At 38.5% G+C, this 16,122-nt stretch overlaps 1 protein-coding gene across 1 annotated transcript in view; it reads left to right on the top strand.

The window, feature by feature from the left end:
• Window positions 1–9,170: 9,170 nt before the first annotated feature.
• LOC110037365 (heterogeneous nuclear ribonucleoprotein U-like protein 1) overlaps window positions 9,171–16,122 on the top strand; it is a 25,703-nt gene continuing 18,751 nt past the window's right edge. Inside the window, exons 1-7 of the mRNA XM_020741999.1 lie at window positions 9,171–9,413; window positions 11,086–11,849; window positions 11,935–12,123; window positions 12,369–12,477; window positions 12,596–12,654; window positions 12,753–12,927; window positions 13,134–13,201. Coding sequence (XP_020597658.1) covers window positions 9,272–9,413; window positions 11,086–11,849; window positions 11,935–12,123; window positions 12,369–12,477; window positions 12,596–12,654; window positions 12,753–12,927; window positions 13,134–13,201 — 1,506 coding nt within the window. The 5' untranslated portion in view covers window positions 9,171–9,271. The remainder of the gene's footprint in view (window positions 9,414–11,085; window positions 11,850–11,934; window positions 12,124–12,368; window positions 12,478–12,595; window positions 12,655–12,752; window positions 12,928–13,133; window positions 13,202–16,122) is intronic.

Here is a 16,122-nt window from a genome sequence, read left to right as displayed (position 1 = left end):
AAAACTCTTTCGCCACCACTGCATTTGCTGGAGGCTAAAGCGTGCATTACTGCTAACCTTTTCATAAGAGCAATTTGTTATATTTTTTAGTTGAATCTAAATTAACTTATTTGTTGGCATTGGCGGCCGTCTTCTAAATTAGCATTATAGAGATGTAGAGGAATGTTATAGAAGTTAAATATGTTGTGTTAAATATAGTGTGTTTGAATGTGTTGTATGGTTGTTGGAAATAAAATGAAGAATGTTAAAGTGTTAAAGTGCTCATTCTGCCTGAAAAAGAAATAGTCTGATTGTTCTTTAGCATGTGATATAATTAAATGCATTGATATATATTATTAATCTTAGTAGGAACTGATTATTTGCATCATAGTTAGAAGTGATTTTTCTACATGCCACTGAATTTGTGTGCCTTAACAAAGTAATTACCAGATCTTATATATTTACTTGTGTTTATATAACTATTCATTTCTAAATGATATAAAGATATATATACATGAAAAAATATTTTATTATAAATAAATTATCATTGTTGATAATTTTTATATCATTTAGAGATTAATGATATTTAGCACATGAATATAAAAAATTAAATGTTAGATATATAAATAGATACGTTGATGATATGTTACTCTAAAAATATAGAAAATATAATGAGCTTTGATTTGAGGTATATTTAATTTTTTGTTCTAAGTATGAGAATTCTATTCTTAAATGTATGGCACATTTGATGAGAATAAAGTAAAAAATCTCATGAGATTATATTAGAGTTTTATCAATTTTTTTCTAATATTTGTGAGATAAAGATTGTATAAATGTTGATGTTGTTTTGTTTATTTATATAGTAATAACATTATGATGTTATTTATTATTGTGTGCTCTTAAATCCAGGTAGTATAGTGATATATCAGTATCTTAGTATTGAATGAAAATCTACTGCATGCACAGGTAAAAAGAAATTGACAGAAAAAATAATAGAAGTTTTTTTATACGGAAAACCTGAACAAATAAAAATTACGGGGTATGACCCAGTTGAAATGATTCTACTATGTCAATGTAGGTCACAAAATTTTATCGGTCCTTGTATAGCCTAAGATAATATACATGAGTGGGGTGTGGCGTTCGCTAAGGAAGTGACAGAAAATGTTGAGGAAATGGTGGTGATTCTGTTGTTATATAGAAAGGTCGATGGTAGAGATCGAGTGTCATAATGTCTAATCTTAGTATTTGCAGAAGCGATGGCGACTGCGATGTTTGGAGAGCAGAGGTCCAGTGGTGGTTGTGTTGGTAGTCTGACGACGACAACAGTGGTCTGATGTCAATAGTGATGGAGGTCTGTCAGCAGTGGTCTAGCGGCTGCGGAGGTCAACGACGTTGGTTCGGTGGCAGCGACGGTTGTCCGACGATGGTCGTGTTGTGGTAGTCGAACGGCGGTTGGGCTGTTGTGGTTTAGTGGCAATGGTGGTCTGGTAGAGGTAGCGGTTTGATGGCTAGGAAATGATGGTCATAAGGCAGCGGCGACTCAACGGCGGTAGGCTGCCAACGACGGCTCGATAACGATGCTTGGGCAACAGCGATTGTGGTCCGACAGGGCAAGGATCGGTCAGTGGTGATCAACGACTCAACATCGATGACTGAGCAACAATGATGGTGGTTAATTGGTGGCTCTGGCTAATCGACTAGTTTCTGGTGATCTGGTGGGGGTGGAGCTTAAGAACCTTCAAGAGCTTGGAGCTCCTTCAGTTTTCTCTTCCAGGTCCAGCCGTCCTCTTCATGAAGAGAGTATGAGTCTTTTTATAAAATTTATGAGTAGCAGGCTCTATTAACATTTCATAAATCTAAACAACTCCATCAGACGCCCCAGAGGATTCCTTTGATGAGATGGTATTTTATGAGTATTCAAGTGCTTTAATGATATTTTATTAAAGTGATATTTTGCTTATTGTATTTGGCTCGTTGAGGCACTCAATTTGAATATAAACTTGCTAAATTTTGAGATTATTTGATATCCCAAAGTATATTTCAAAACTTCCACCTATGCTTTATTTGTATGATCTGGGCCTGCTTACTCAGAAAGGATCATTTTTTATGGCATATGGTTCCTCTTCCTGAGACCCTTCACTTGATTATAAATTGGAGCGCATGTGTTTTCAAATCTAATTTTTGAAGCTTTTGCTCAAAATGTGTATCAAAATTTGTGTGGATCAATATGATTTTTTAGGAACATATCAGTTGCCTCTTATTTTTATACATCACCGTCAAAAATATTGAAAATATACCCAAAGCTTTCGAAGAATTGTGTGATGTAAAATAGTAATTTTCAAGGAAATGTAAGATGTAATTGCTTCTCTGGTGTTAGCAAATACTTTATTGTAGGATTCGTTACTCATGAAGATATCAAATTTGAGTTGAAAATGTCATAAAATTACCTCAAGATCTCAAGGTGCAACAAATGGGTTGTATAAGCTATCCTTATTAGTGGTAGTGACGACATGCACCAAGACGAGCTAGCAAGGCACTTGCATGCAAACGGGCGAATGATCGGGCGGCGATGATGACCAAACGATGATGGTATAACAATGAAGGAGGCATTACTAAAGTGATATGACAAGTGCGATGGTAAGGCCCAAGCTGCAGTGGTTCGGTGATGGTGGTGGTGATGGCGAGGGACAAATAGTTGTGATCAAGCAGCAACTACGATGGCGGTTGAGCTCTGGTAGTATGGCGGCAGTGGTAGTCAGATAGCGGTGATCAAGCGGCAGCTACGGTAGTTCAGCAGCGCGTGAGTACATGTGCTTATGTACCAGCGACATGCATGTACTCACATATGCGTACCTACGTGCTAGCAACCCATGTGTGCATGCACATGCGTGCTAGCATCACTCATGTGCACACCTAGTGCGAGAATCTCATATTTTGAAGGTTTTTTTTATTTATGGAGATTTATTACTTTTTCACCTTGGGCGTTCGTTAAAGGGTTTTGATTGATCTGAAAGCTACAAGAATTTACTTGTTGCTAAAATATGACATCATAAATCAAAATAAATGTTTTGAAGGCTTCAATTTAGAGGATTCTGGCGCTGATGGGCGTCTAGGACCCTTGTGCCGATAGATAGGTCTAAAATCTGACTTTTTCCAAAATGTGCATGAGAGAGCTTGATGAACCCCCTTGGCCATTAGAGGCTTCGAATAGATAGGATATGACATTTAAATACCAAGAAGACATTAAACATGTCCCGTGTCAGAATTAATGTCGCCCCATGGTGATTTCTTCTAGGTAGAGCTAAATCGAGATCAACCCTAGCTCTGTGCTCGAGGTGCATACCGAATGGTTTAGATGAATGTCCTAGGCTACAAGAAGCTGTAAACCGGCCTGTAGCACTCAATCGAATATTAACATATATGACATCCAAAAATGATGCTAACAAAGGATTCGCAACAAGTGTGTTGCATCGCTGAAGCACAATGCACTTGTTGGAAGCATCCTAAAATCTTTCTTGGTGTTTGGAACATCTTCCCAAGGAGAAAATAAACAAAGGACACAGCCAAGCCAGGTTTACTTAACATGATATGATTGAGGTGATGGCTACACCAGGAAGGAAAACGCTAGGATTCACATCCCATCCTGAAAACCAATCAAAATATATAAAGCCTGATTACATTCGAGAAGGATGCACTAAGATTCATATCTGACCCAAGAGGTAAACATGGTGGCTAGGTCATGAAGGAATGCACGAGGGATCACATCCTATCCGAGGGCTACTCAGAATAAACTGATCCGGAAAGAAGCCACTAGGGCTCTCGTCTTCTCTGGGAACTCAGTCAGACCAAATATACTAGACAGGGTATGACCAAGGGGTAACTAGCTAAGTCAAAACTGACTGACCATGAAAGGACTCAGCCAAGCAAGATTTGTTGGACAAGGTATGACCGAGGGTGTGGCTAGCCAATCAAAACTGACTAAACATAAAATGACTCAGGCTTACCAGACTTACTGGACAGGTGGGTATGATTAAGGGGTTCTACATAGCAGATCAATCTGTAATACCTATACTTCGAAACGATATAACGATAAGGGCCTCTACCTGACCCTACTTCAAAATGGTTGAGGAGAAGAGTGGATCATTTCGTGTGATCCGAGTCATCTGTTATGTTTCTATTGAAACCCGATTGCGAGTCTAACCGATCCCCTTAAATAGAAGCACACCCATCAAAACAACTAGGTGACCATCAAGACCGAAACAACCCAATTGAAGTGGCAGCTAACCTGTGCCCAAAGTGTTGTGGTTAATTGAGAAGATTAGATCATCTCATGTGAAAAATAAATGGAAAAAATATATTTATTTAGTTTTAAAATAAAGGCCATTAAATGCAGACTTGTAACATGTAGGACGACACAAGTTAGATCCCTTGGATCCTTAACACTATTATACTCATGTTAATCTCAATGTGATAACTCACATTGCTCGTCTGGATTGACCCAACAAGCAATGCTCGTTAGGGCATTGCGACAAGCACGGGGTCACACGCTTATCAAGCTCGGCTTGCTATCCATGCACTCGTATGGATGCAAATGCAAACAAAAATACAAAAGAATGGAGGCAGTGACTCAAAGGAGTGGGTGTATCATGGAGTGAGTGACCCAAAGGAGGTGACCATCCTATGGAGGCAGCGACCTAAAGAATGGGTGTGCCGTTGCGGTAGTGACCTGAAAAGATGGGCGTACCGTGGAGACAATGACCTGAAGAATGAGTATGTCATGGAGGTAGTGACTTGAAAGGGTGAACATGTCGTTGAGCCAATGACTTGAAGAATGAATGTGTCAGAGAGGTAGCGGCCCTATGTCGTCGAGGCAGTGACGCAAAAGGGTGAGCTTGTTGTGGAGGCAACGACCTAGAGATTGGGTATGTTGTGGAGACAGTGACCAAAAGGGAGGGCATGCCACAAAAAGAGCAGCTCAAATGATGGGTGTATCGTGGAGTCGGTGAACCGAAAGGATGGACGTGTTGTGGAGGTGGCAGCCAGAAGAGTGGGTGTGTCATGGAGGCGGTGACCCCAAAAGGGTGGGCGTGTTGTAGGGGGTGGCCCAAAAGAATGGATGTGTTGTAGGGTAGTGTCCCGAAAGGGCGACCATGTTGTGGTGGTAGTGACCTGAAGAAATGGGTGTGTTGTGGAGTTAATGAACCAAAAAAGGTGAGTGTGTCGTGAAGGTAACGACTTGAAGAATATGTGTGTCATAAAGGCAATGACCCAAAAGGGATGAGCGTGTCGTGGAGGTAGTGACCCAAAGAATAGGTGTGTAATGAAGGTAGTGACCAAAAAGGGTGAGTGTGTTGTGGAGGCAGTGACCCGAAGTGTGGGTGTGCCGTGGAGATAGTAACCTGAAAGGGTGGGCGTGTCATGGAGGCGGTGACCCAAAGAATGAGTGTGTCATGGAGGAAGTGACCCAAAAGGGTGGGCGTGTCGTGGAGGTAGCGACCCAAAGAGATGGGTGTATTGTGGTGGCAGTGACCCGAGAGGGTTAGCGTACGGTGGAGACAATAACCCAAAGAAATGGTTGTATGAGGAGGCAGTGACTCGTACGGTTGGACGTGCTTTGGAGGCAACAACAAAAAAGAATGGGTATATTGTGGAGGCAATGCCCTGAAATGTGCCTACGATAGTCCTGAGCAGTGTTGTAGAAAGTTTAGAGATGTAACTCCTGTTGGACAGAATTACATGATCAATCAACTCAGTGATGAGCCACCCGTTTGCATGATGTATTAATGTGAGGGATAAGTGTGAAAAACCAAATCCAAGTGCGAGAGAAACTCAAGAATGTGAGTCATGAACATGCAAAGTGTCATGCAAAACAAACATGCAGAAGTGCTTAAGTGTAAGTGTGAACCACTTGTGACATCGTTCTAGGTGACAAGAAGATAGCACAAAGCAAATGTAGAGTAATGTGTCTTTGGGAGGCACATGTACTCGTCACAAACATATGGGGGCATATGTTCGAGGATGCATGACAAGGGTGCAAGTGGTGGATGTGCTAATGAAAGGTCATACAATCAACACTATTGCACATGCAAGACACACACTATGCGAATGAAGTTGATTGTTTGACCTGTTGGGTCGACCAGAGTAGTCAACCCGGGGCAATGTAGCCAACAGGCTCTGTCGGGCTAAGGTGACCGACTCGTCCAAGTGATTGGTTGACTGGGCCGGGGCTGCCGGTCATACCAAAGTGATCGGTCGACCGACCCAAGGTGGCCAGTAGGACCTAAGTTTAGTGCTGACTGGGTCAGGTTGGCCGGTCAAGGCGAAGTGTAATGTCTTCCAAGCTAGGGTAACCAGTCGGGGCAAAGTGCAATGTCAATCAAGCCGGGGCGGCCAATCATGACGAAGTGTAATGCCAACCAAGCTGGGGTTGTCTGTTGAGGCAAAGCGCAATGATGACTGGGTCAGGGCGACAGTCGAGGCAAAGTGTAATACCGTCGATTTGGGGCAGTCGATCAAGGCTGAGTGCAGTGTGTAAAATGCAACACGTGAGATGCAAGACAATAGCGAGCCTACTCGACTAATGCTCTCACATAGGCACTTAAGTTTTAGCTCTTAGATTCACAGCATTGCCGCCTCTGACTTTGGCGAGGAAAATGTGGAGACCTCCATTCTCCAATTTTTCGTAGAAGAAGTACATCACCGTTTGTAAGGCAGACTAACTACAAAATTTTTTCGATATTATGGATTTCCCACAATCTTGTTGAAGGAACTAGCTACAAAATTTTTCTCATTCCTCAAGATCCAGTTGTTCCAACCCCTCCAAGGAAGGTTGGAAGTGTCAAAACCGTGTAAATTTGGGACTCCAACCCACTAAGATTTAGATCTAAAGCATGCAGCGGGAAGGCACTCGGCTTCGCAAGGATTTGTCCATGCATGTGATTCCTAATCGAGGGAATCCTCTAGGAAAGAAATGACCAATCAATATGTGTGTGGTTGTGACGTTCTGTGTTGGCTGGCCAAGTTTCCTAGCGTGGGCAACCAAACCCATGACGACACCACAAAATTGGCCAATCAGAAGGCGTATGGATAGGACGCCTATTGTCAGTCGGGCAACTTGCCTCGTGTGGACGACCAAACCCACAACACCTAGTAAAATCTACTCCTATAGCTAGCTAAAAAAGAAAACACAAGGGATTTTAGAGAATCTCTCCAATGTAATGCTTGATGTCTCGTTTATTCATGTAGGATGAAGCTCTCATAGTGATAAGAGAGAGCGACAAAACGTGCTCTTTGTTTGCCCGAATTGTCGGCGTCCGGACCACGTATCGACGTATCTCACAGGACATGCATGAAATGAGCAAAAGAGTGAGTGAGGGCAAGAGGTATACAAGTACCCAAAATAAATGTCACAATATACGAAAATGTGATCAACACATACCTTTGCAAGAGGGAGTAGACACTATGGGGGGGGGGGGGGGGGGGGCGAAGGTATATAACAAGGTTAGACATCGTCAGCGGTTTGCTTTTCTGCTACACGGGTTGCCGTTCACAAGGGGAAACAACACAAGGCTTACAGGGTGCAATAGGCACTAGGGCATCATGCCACTTTGGCATAGAGCCAAGAGAGAGGCGAGGGTTTTAGGGTTTAAGGTTTCATGGATTCTGCCATCTTGCTGATAACTCCTACGTAATACACTAATTGGTGTCCCGCTCCAGCACACAAGCAAACACAAACTACTCTAACCCACTAGGTTTGCACTTGGTCAGCTTCGCCAAGATAGCTTTTTGGGCTAGACCCAACCATTTCCAACTTCGCCACCCACCTAATGCCCGCCAACCAGTGCATCCACCCGATTATTACTTTTCAGATCAAACTCTCGGCTCACTGCACGCACCTGTCATCGCTGTCGGATGCAACCATCGCCAAAATATTTTGATATATATGAAAGTAGAGAGATTCAAACTGAAGGAATGTAGAAAGAGAGGCTTGCACCAACTGAGCTGCAAATCTTTCCTTAGATATACATATACAATAATACATACAAACATATTTATAAAAGGCGTGAAAAAAAAATCAAAATTTTTGCTAGTTTAGGACTACGAAATCAACCTTGACCTAAAATATGGGGAAGCCGATTTTCCACCAACAAATTTGGATCATTCGACATAAATCTGAAGTCATGTCACGATTCTAGAGGCTATCTGTTAAGCAATGAATATTCAAACTTTAATTAAAAATCACCAATAACTCTAAGCTCAACAAACTTACTCCCTTAAAAAAAAGGGCATAGGCCTTGAACTAGAGGAAGGCCGAAGCTTAGAGGAGAAATAACTAAAGTCCAGTGTGTCAAATCAAAGGTCCAACGAATTCCACCCACTTTTGTCGTTTATAATCATCATCGACCACCACTGGTCGCCTGTCGTTGACCACCATTGACTACCACATTCTCATTGTGACAAAACCCCTTGTGGAATGGGAACATGTGCTACCGAATCACGACGTACGTTGCAGAATAACAAACCATCTGACATGGTAGTGCATCATCCTTAACATTGTGTCGACAACCCTCAAAGAGATGTACTGAACTTCCAACAACTGCTCCCGACTGCAATCATTCCAGGTCATTGTGCATAAAATATTGTATCACGTTGAACTACACAGTTTTTGTCACCTGTGGGACAATGACTTGTGTGTATACTAGCAGATTGTTTAAACTAGGCTAGGCTTCACAATTTTTTCCTTTCTAGATATTCAATTGAACAACTTCTGGTGTGTCAATTTTATTATCTAAGTGCATGTTCTCGTCCAACACTAAAACATTGATTAATTACTCTGCCTCCGTGAATTCTCTAGCACTCATCAACTATTATTAATTATAAAATAATTTAATATTTAAAATATTTTGAGATAAAAAGATCGGGTCACCAGATTTGAAAATATATTTAGAATAATATCAAACAAATTTATAAATATTTTGATTTTGCTTAATTTCTTACTTCACTCTCAAAATAGATATAATTTTTTAAAATGTTGCACTAATAGATCTAATGGTTTAAAATGTTGCATTAGTTGTGATAAATAAGATGATAAACAAGTAAATATTTCTGATGTTATACGAGTAAAAATCTCAAAATAAATTTATGCGGAATATTTGTTGTATGATTAAAATTCCTGTCTATATATTCAGCATTCGGAAATGAGGCGGTAGGCGGTAGCACACACTTAGAACTGCCCCCTGTGGTTCCAGGGTATCTCCTGGCGGTTCTGTATTTTCTAACTTTCTTGTCTTCCATGGCGTCGAAGCAGCATCATCCACCTCCTAGCGACCAACTTGAAGCCGCGGCGAAGAGGCCAAAAGTGGAGGAATCGCCTTCAATTCATAGCATTAACAATCCCCATCGCGTCGAGCTCAATCCAGCCGACTGCGGCCTAGGTATTCTTTTTCATATTTACGTTTCATACATTCTTAGGCATTGTTTATTCGTTCTGTATTTTCCTTCCTTCAACCACCGCTTTACGAAAGATTTATGTCCTATAATCTAGAGTGGTAACATGGAAGCGTTGATTAATGCAGTATGAAGTTCGGAGGAACCGGTGGTTAAGACGTTGATTATGGAAAATTGGGAATAATTCTTTGATTTTTAAGTTTGCTGGAAAAAATATATATATTCTATGCATCTGCATGTTGATTACTTGATTTTTTTTTGGGTTTTCTTGTCCATATGACTATATATGGACGCAAATGTTCATTTTCATTTTGAAATTTTCTTTCCTGATACATTTCATTGCTGAACTCTCAAAAGTAAAATGGTGGGCGTTGATTTTCCTTTCAACGAACAAATTTGCTATACACCAAAATTTATTTAATACTACAGTTGTTTGTCTTCGATCAAGCTTGCCATATAAGTGTTAATAGAATTTCCAAATAGTGTGATTTGGGAGTTCATATTTTGTATGGACTAAATTACTCAAATTGAATAAAAAATGTACACGCCTAATTTTGCATATTGAATTAAGTCAAGTTTTTTTTATGTTCAAAGCGATTCATAAACCATGATTCAGGATCGTAACTACATTAAACATAACTTTTTTGCTTGAGCTTTATATTTAATTAAATGGTCATAAAATTAATAAGTTTTCCTCTTAGATATTTTTTATTTGGTTGGTCAAAATCTAGGGTGTTAATTTTCATTTTAAAATATTTATTTTACAATCCATTCGACGGGGAAAATGATTTTTTTCCCTTCAAATAGGACTTATGCTTCATTTATTCTTTACTATATATGCTTTAGATATGTAGGGATAGATTTATATCCTTATGTATGGATGAGGATAAATTTTTGCATAAATTTTTGTATTGTCTTATTTTTTTAATTATACAACATTCTATTGACTGACCAAATTATTTCATCTTAACTATTAAAGGCACAACAATGCTAAATTTTAAGCTATATGGCCAGGAAAGAAAGATAGGCTTATAACAAAGTTTATTTTCTTCTACAATTGTTTCTCTTCGATCAAGCATGTTCATGATTCTTGTTACTAGGTTTTCAAAATGTGCTGTAATAGAGTTCATATTTTGAGTGGATGAAAATTTTCAGATTGATAAGAATTGCATTTTCTTCTAACTTACAAAGTAATGCCATTTTTTTATTATTTATTTTCCAATATGAATCTTGAAGTATGTTTCTTAGTCATGGTAACTTTGAGCTCATTGAATTTTTTCATAATCTTGATGTCTAATTAAATTGCCATAAAATCTAAAGTTAAATTTTTTTAGCTATTTCTTATGCAGTATATCAAAATAAACGGGCATTGATTTTCTTTTTTTAACTCTTCTATGTAAAAATAAAATCATTAGGGAAAGTGACATTTTCCTTCCAATAAGCCCTTTCCTTGTCATTTACACTGTTATTCAACCATGTGGATGGATACATATTCTCACATTATTGTTTTTTCATAAGTCATGCAACATTCAACTGGTAAATCAAGAATTTTCATCTTAATATAAACTATTACAGGAGGGCAATGCCACATTTCATCAATTTTCATAAGTTTCTCGAATTTAATTCTTGAATAATAATATTTAATTCCATTTTTACTAGATTTTGATATTTCGGCAAATGGATTTCAAGGGAGTGCTCTTCATGAGAAAGGATTTGCCTATTGCTGGTCTGGTGCTCGAGCTAATGTTGGGATAAAGCGAGGAAAATATTGTTTTGGTTGTAAAATTGTTTCGGAACAGGTGGTTGACTTAACTGACACTCCTGTTGATCAACAACATTTGTCTCGTGTTGGAATCTCAAGGGGGGATGATTTCGTTGGAAGCCTTGGGGAAACTATCCATAGTTTTGGCTTTGGAGGTACAGGAAAATTTTCGAACTCTGGAAAGTTTTCAGATTATGGTGACAAGTTCGGCATTGGTGATGTAATTGTTTGCAGTGTTGACCTCGAGAAGAAACCACTCGCGACAATTGGATTTTCAAAGAATGGGAAATGGTTAGGTATTGCAAGGGAATTTGATGCGAGCTTGAATGGATTTGACATTGTTGACACGCAGGTGAACAAGCTTCCTTGGGAGTCGGCTTTGTTTCCTCATGTCTTGTTGAAGAATGTTGTAGTGCAGCTCCTATTCAGCATCAGCGATGGACTGACACCTATGGACCAGTACAAGCCATGGAATTCAGCTATTGAAGATGGAAATGCTGTCTTTGGTCCTATGTTTTCTAAACCAGAGGATTGTGAGGTTCTGACGATGGTTGGTTTGCCAGCTTCAGGCAAAACTACTTGGGCCGAAAGATGGGTGAAGAAGCACCCAGAAAAGCGATATGTGCTACTTGGAACCAACCTAGCACTTGATATAATGAAGGTCCCTTGTAATTATTCTAATCTGTTGCTTTTAAGTAATTAATATTGTATAACGAAAGTTTTGATGTAGGCTAAATTTTAAACAGGTACCAGGGCTCCTGCGAAAACGCAATTATGGTGAACGATTTGAGCTTCTGATGGATCGTGCTACAGGGATATTTAATACATTGCTGGCAAGAGCTGCTAAGACTCCTCGCAACTACATTATTGATCAAACTAATGTTTACAAGAGTGCCCGGAACCGTAAATTGAAGTCATTTGTGAAATACCGTAAGGTTGTTCTGAAACATTTTTATAGTAGATGATGCTTGCAATTTCTAACACTGGAAATTCCCATCTTATGGCCTTCATAATATTGTTTTCTAACAAAATTATTCCACCGTAAATTGAAGTCATTTGTGAAATACCGCAAAGTAGTTCTGAAACATTTTAAAGTAGATGATGATTGCCATTGCTAACTCTTGAAATCCTGATCTCATGATCATTCATAATATTGCTTGCTGACAAAATTAATCCACAGATAGCAGTGGTTATTTTTCCCATGCCAAATGAGCTCAGGGCTCGAGCAGCCAAGCGATTTGAAGAAATGGGAAAAGAAGTTCCCGCAGATGCGGTAAATGAGATGATAGGTAATCTTTGAAAATATGGTGCTGCTGGTTCCTGACTTAACATATTACTGAAAACCCTTTTTCTGTGATTAATGTGGAAGTAACTTTTTTTTTTTTTTTGCGTGTCATTCTTTTGTAGCTAACTACATCCTACCTACAAGCAAGAACATGTCTGGTTCTACTGAGTGTTTTGATGAGGTATTTGTTGTCTTTTCATTGCCAGTGTCTGCTAAGTGTTTGACCTTCTTATATTAGTGCAAAGAACTAGCTCATGGCATTTGATTTCTTGTCGATAGGTCATGTTCCCAGAACTAGGCAGAGAAGAGGCACAACGTTACTTAAATGAAATGAAGCGTGCGCTTCCTCCATCTTCTAAGACGAGCATAAAGGATGAATTTTCTCCTTCATCTCGTGAAAGTTCTGTCCAATCATTTCCTAGACCATTGGTTGCTAATAAAGAACATATAGCAGGTTTTTTTTTTTCTTCAAATGTATGTATGCATTTATGTATTTGTGTGTGCATGCGCGCGCACGCTTGTGTGTAGTGAGTGTTTGTGCGCTCGCCCGCACACATGTATAGTGAGTGTTTGTGGCGTCAGTGAATGTCATTTAAGCATGCATTCTTTCAGTAATAAGTGGCTATAAAATGTCTAATGCTACTTAGGTTTATTCTGCAGATTCTGAAAGATGCAGACCGACTCACCAATCTAATTTGCTATTTTCAGATTATTCAAGTCCATCCCAAGTAAGCTTCAATGAGATATATCTTGATTTTGACATTTGAAACCTAAGGGGATGTTTGGCTGCAATTAGGATTTAGTGTTAGTAGGATTTAATAAATTCGTTAAATTCACCCTACCCCTGGATTTAGTAAATTCGGATTTAAGTTGAATCGAAGGTAAAATTTGGGACTCTAAATCCGAAAATTCATAAATCCATGGGACTCATGCGTTTTAGCATTTGCCTGGATTTATAAATCCGGTGATAAATCCTATTAAAAGGCCTGCAAAACACCACATAAATTACCACCATTCATTTGTGTTCACTCATTACATTTTTGAACATGCGTGAGTTATTTAATATTGCAAAGTTACTACGTATGCTTAGACTTTGGGTTCTGTACTCCTTGTTCTTGTGTGCTTGATGAGCCTAGAGTTAGTGTTGTGCTAAGTGCACTGGCCATATAGCTTAATAATTCTTTGCAATAGTTGAAAAAAAAATTTCTATTGATTTTTTGTTTTCACGAATGAAAGCTTGGTCACTTGTATGGGGAGTGGAGTTTGTAAAGATGTCATAAACGCAACTTTACTTAGGCCACGTATACGTGGATTGCTATATCTAATTATTATTTTTCTGGCTTATGTGGGTATTTTAGGGAAGGATGGACCTAAAATAATTTATATATCACAGTGATTAGCTTTGCTTTGGTGATTTAGACATGTGCAATGAAGACTAGGAGATGGATTTCAATTGTAGGTTGAGAAAACTACTTTTGATCTATTGGAACATCAAAGTGATGTTTTGCTGGTGTGAAGTTTTTAAGGAGAATGCACAATAGTGCCTTGTTGGTGATGTATGGTGATGTGGAGGAGGCTTTCGATTGGCGTGGTTGGCTTTGGAATGGTGTGGTGGTTATAAGGGTTAGGTTTAGTGTGTTTTTTTGGTGCAGGCTGAGAAGCAGTAATGGGATGTAATTATTTCTGGTGGTATGCTTATGGGGAAGGGATTAGGTTTTACGTGGGAAGGTCTTGGTTGAGAGGTTGAGATGGGATGTAGGGTTAAGGCGAGGGGTGTAAGGAAGTATGGAGGCTAGTGGAGGGCTTTTGAAGTGGTTTGAGGGATATACTTGGAGGGGTAAATTTTGACAAGACATGATACTGGAGTTAACCCAAACAACAATCAATAATTAATATTATTACTGGAAAAAGCTACTAGACAGTACAACGACACAATGAAAGGGGAAATAACAACAATAGTATCGCGAATGTCGTGGTCGGTGAGAGGGTGGCGGTAGGCTAACAGTAGGATGGGGAGATGATGGGGAGATGACAGGCAACAACAATTGGTGTTGGGGAAGTTTTGCGGTGGAGGCTAAGGTGGAATAAGTGGTCAGCAGGACATAGGAGGATGGCTGTCTTGGGGTGCAGTTAAGATGGCAGATTGCAGTAGTATAGCAAATAGGAGGTCTGAGATGAAGTTTGATTGAGAGCAGGCAGTAGGGTTGGTGGCAGGAAAAGGGGTTGGGAAGAGGGCGGTAGGGCTGAAAGAGGAAAGCGAATGCGTGATAAAGGGTTGCGGGGAGCAGGGATTGGTTGCAGGGAGCTCAAAATAATAGATAAACACCACCTCAGGATGAGTTCAGTCGTAGCAACTTCTTGCCTTTGGATACAACCCTAAGAGGGTGAATTGAAGACGCTGATGATTGCCCCTACAAAAATCGGATAAAAAACTAACCTTAGAACACAAAAATAATATATAAATTGTCTCGACCCGACCTGGGGACTGAAATTAACCAAGACGAGTACAAGGCGGTTGGGCGACGAGAATTATAATTTTCTATATTTATTTTCTATAACTAACATTTAATTAATGAAAGATCCACCAAGGAATGTGAATTAAAGCTGTCTGATTAAATTTACCTCATTACTGTCTATTCACATTTTTGATAAACATTTCTTCTATTGCTCATTTTTTAAATCAATTAATTAAACCTAAAATGTTAGTTTAAAATAAGAGTGAATTAACCATAGTCATTGAATACTCGTATTTCTAAACCATAGTAGCATAATGAAAAGAATATAATATGCATATTAGTTAAGCTCTTAATAAATAAATAATAAAACTTTTGCTAGCTTATGAATATGACCGCTCATGATATTTCGTAATTGTTAAGGTGTTTTACTGTATCAATAATATCTCTATATCATTTATATATATACAATCATCGCAGGAGTATCGTCTAAAATTTATATTAGTTAAGACACTTCAATATCAATATCCTTTACCATTTAGTGCACAGGTACCTTAGCATTCCTTAACTAGTATTATAAATTGTTCACTCCATCATAGTCATACATGCACATGCAAGCAATCCAAATAGTAAATCTCATTATTATTTTATTTTCATTACATTCAGTTTATAATATAATAACCTTAATTATGTAGATGACTAGACATATCCAAAAATTAGTAATGCGCAATTCAATAGAATCAAATGAAATTAAAGAGCACGTAAAATCTAACTGAACAATCAACAATGTATCAAATTTATAAGAAAATAAATTACTATTATAATTTTAATGTACAAAAACTCACCTCGATCACTGACGATTTGCTTGCTCTTATGTTTCATCACTTATTTCAAATTAACATCTATAAAATATAAAATATTCATGTTAATAAATTTTTGTCACGTTACTTAATTATATTTAATTTAATTATTAATTATTGTTTTATTATATTTTTTAATTAAGATAAACTTTATATTAAATCATTGCTATTGATATTAAATATTATTAATTTATACAAAATACTTTTGGAAATAAAGCATATATTTTTTGCTATCGCCATCCTTCTCTCGATCCACAAAAAAAACTTCTATAACTTGAATCCTGATTTCAAATGCATTTAAACTTAACATTTAAATCATAAACTCAAACATTTATA

Source organism: Phalaenopsis equestris, unplaced genomic scaffold (genome assembly GCF_001263595.1).
Source record: "Phalaenopsis equestris unplaced genomic scaffold, ASM126359v1 Scaffold000002, whole genome shotgun sequence".
NCBI lineage: Eukaryota > Viridiplantae > Streptophyta > Magnoliopsida > Asparagales > Orchidaceae > Phalaenopsis > Phalaenopsis equestris.
The sequence above is the reverse complement of the archived record's forward strand: the minus strand, read 5'-3'. Positions and strand labels throughout refer to the sequence as shown.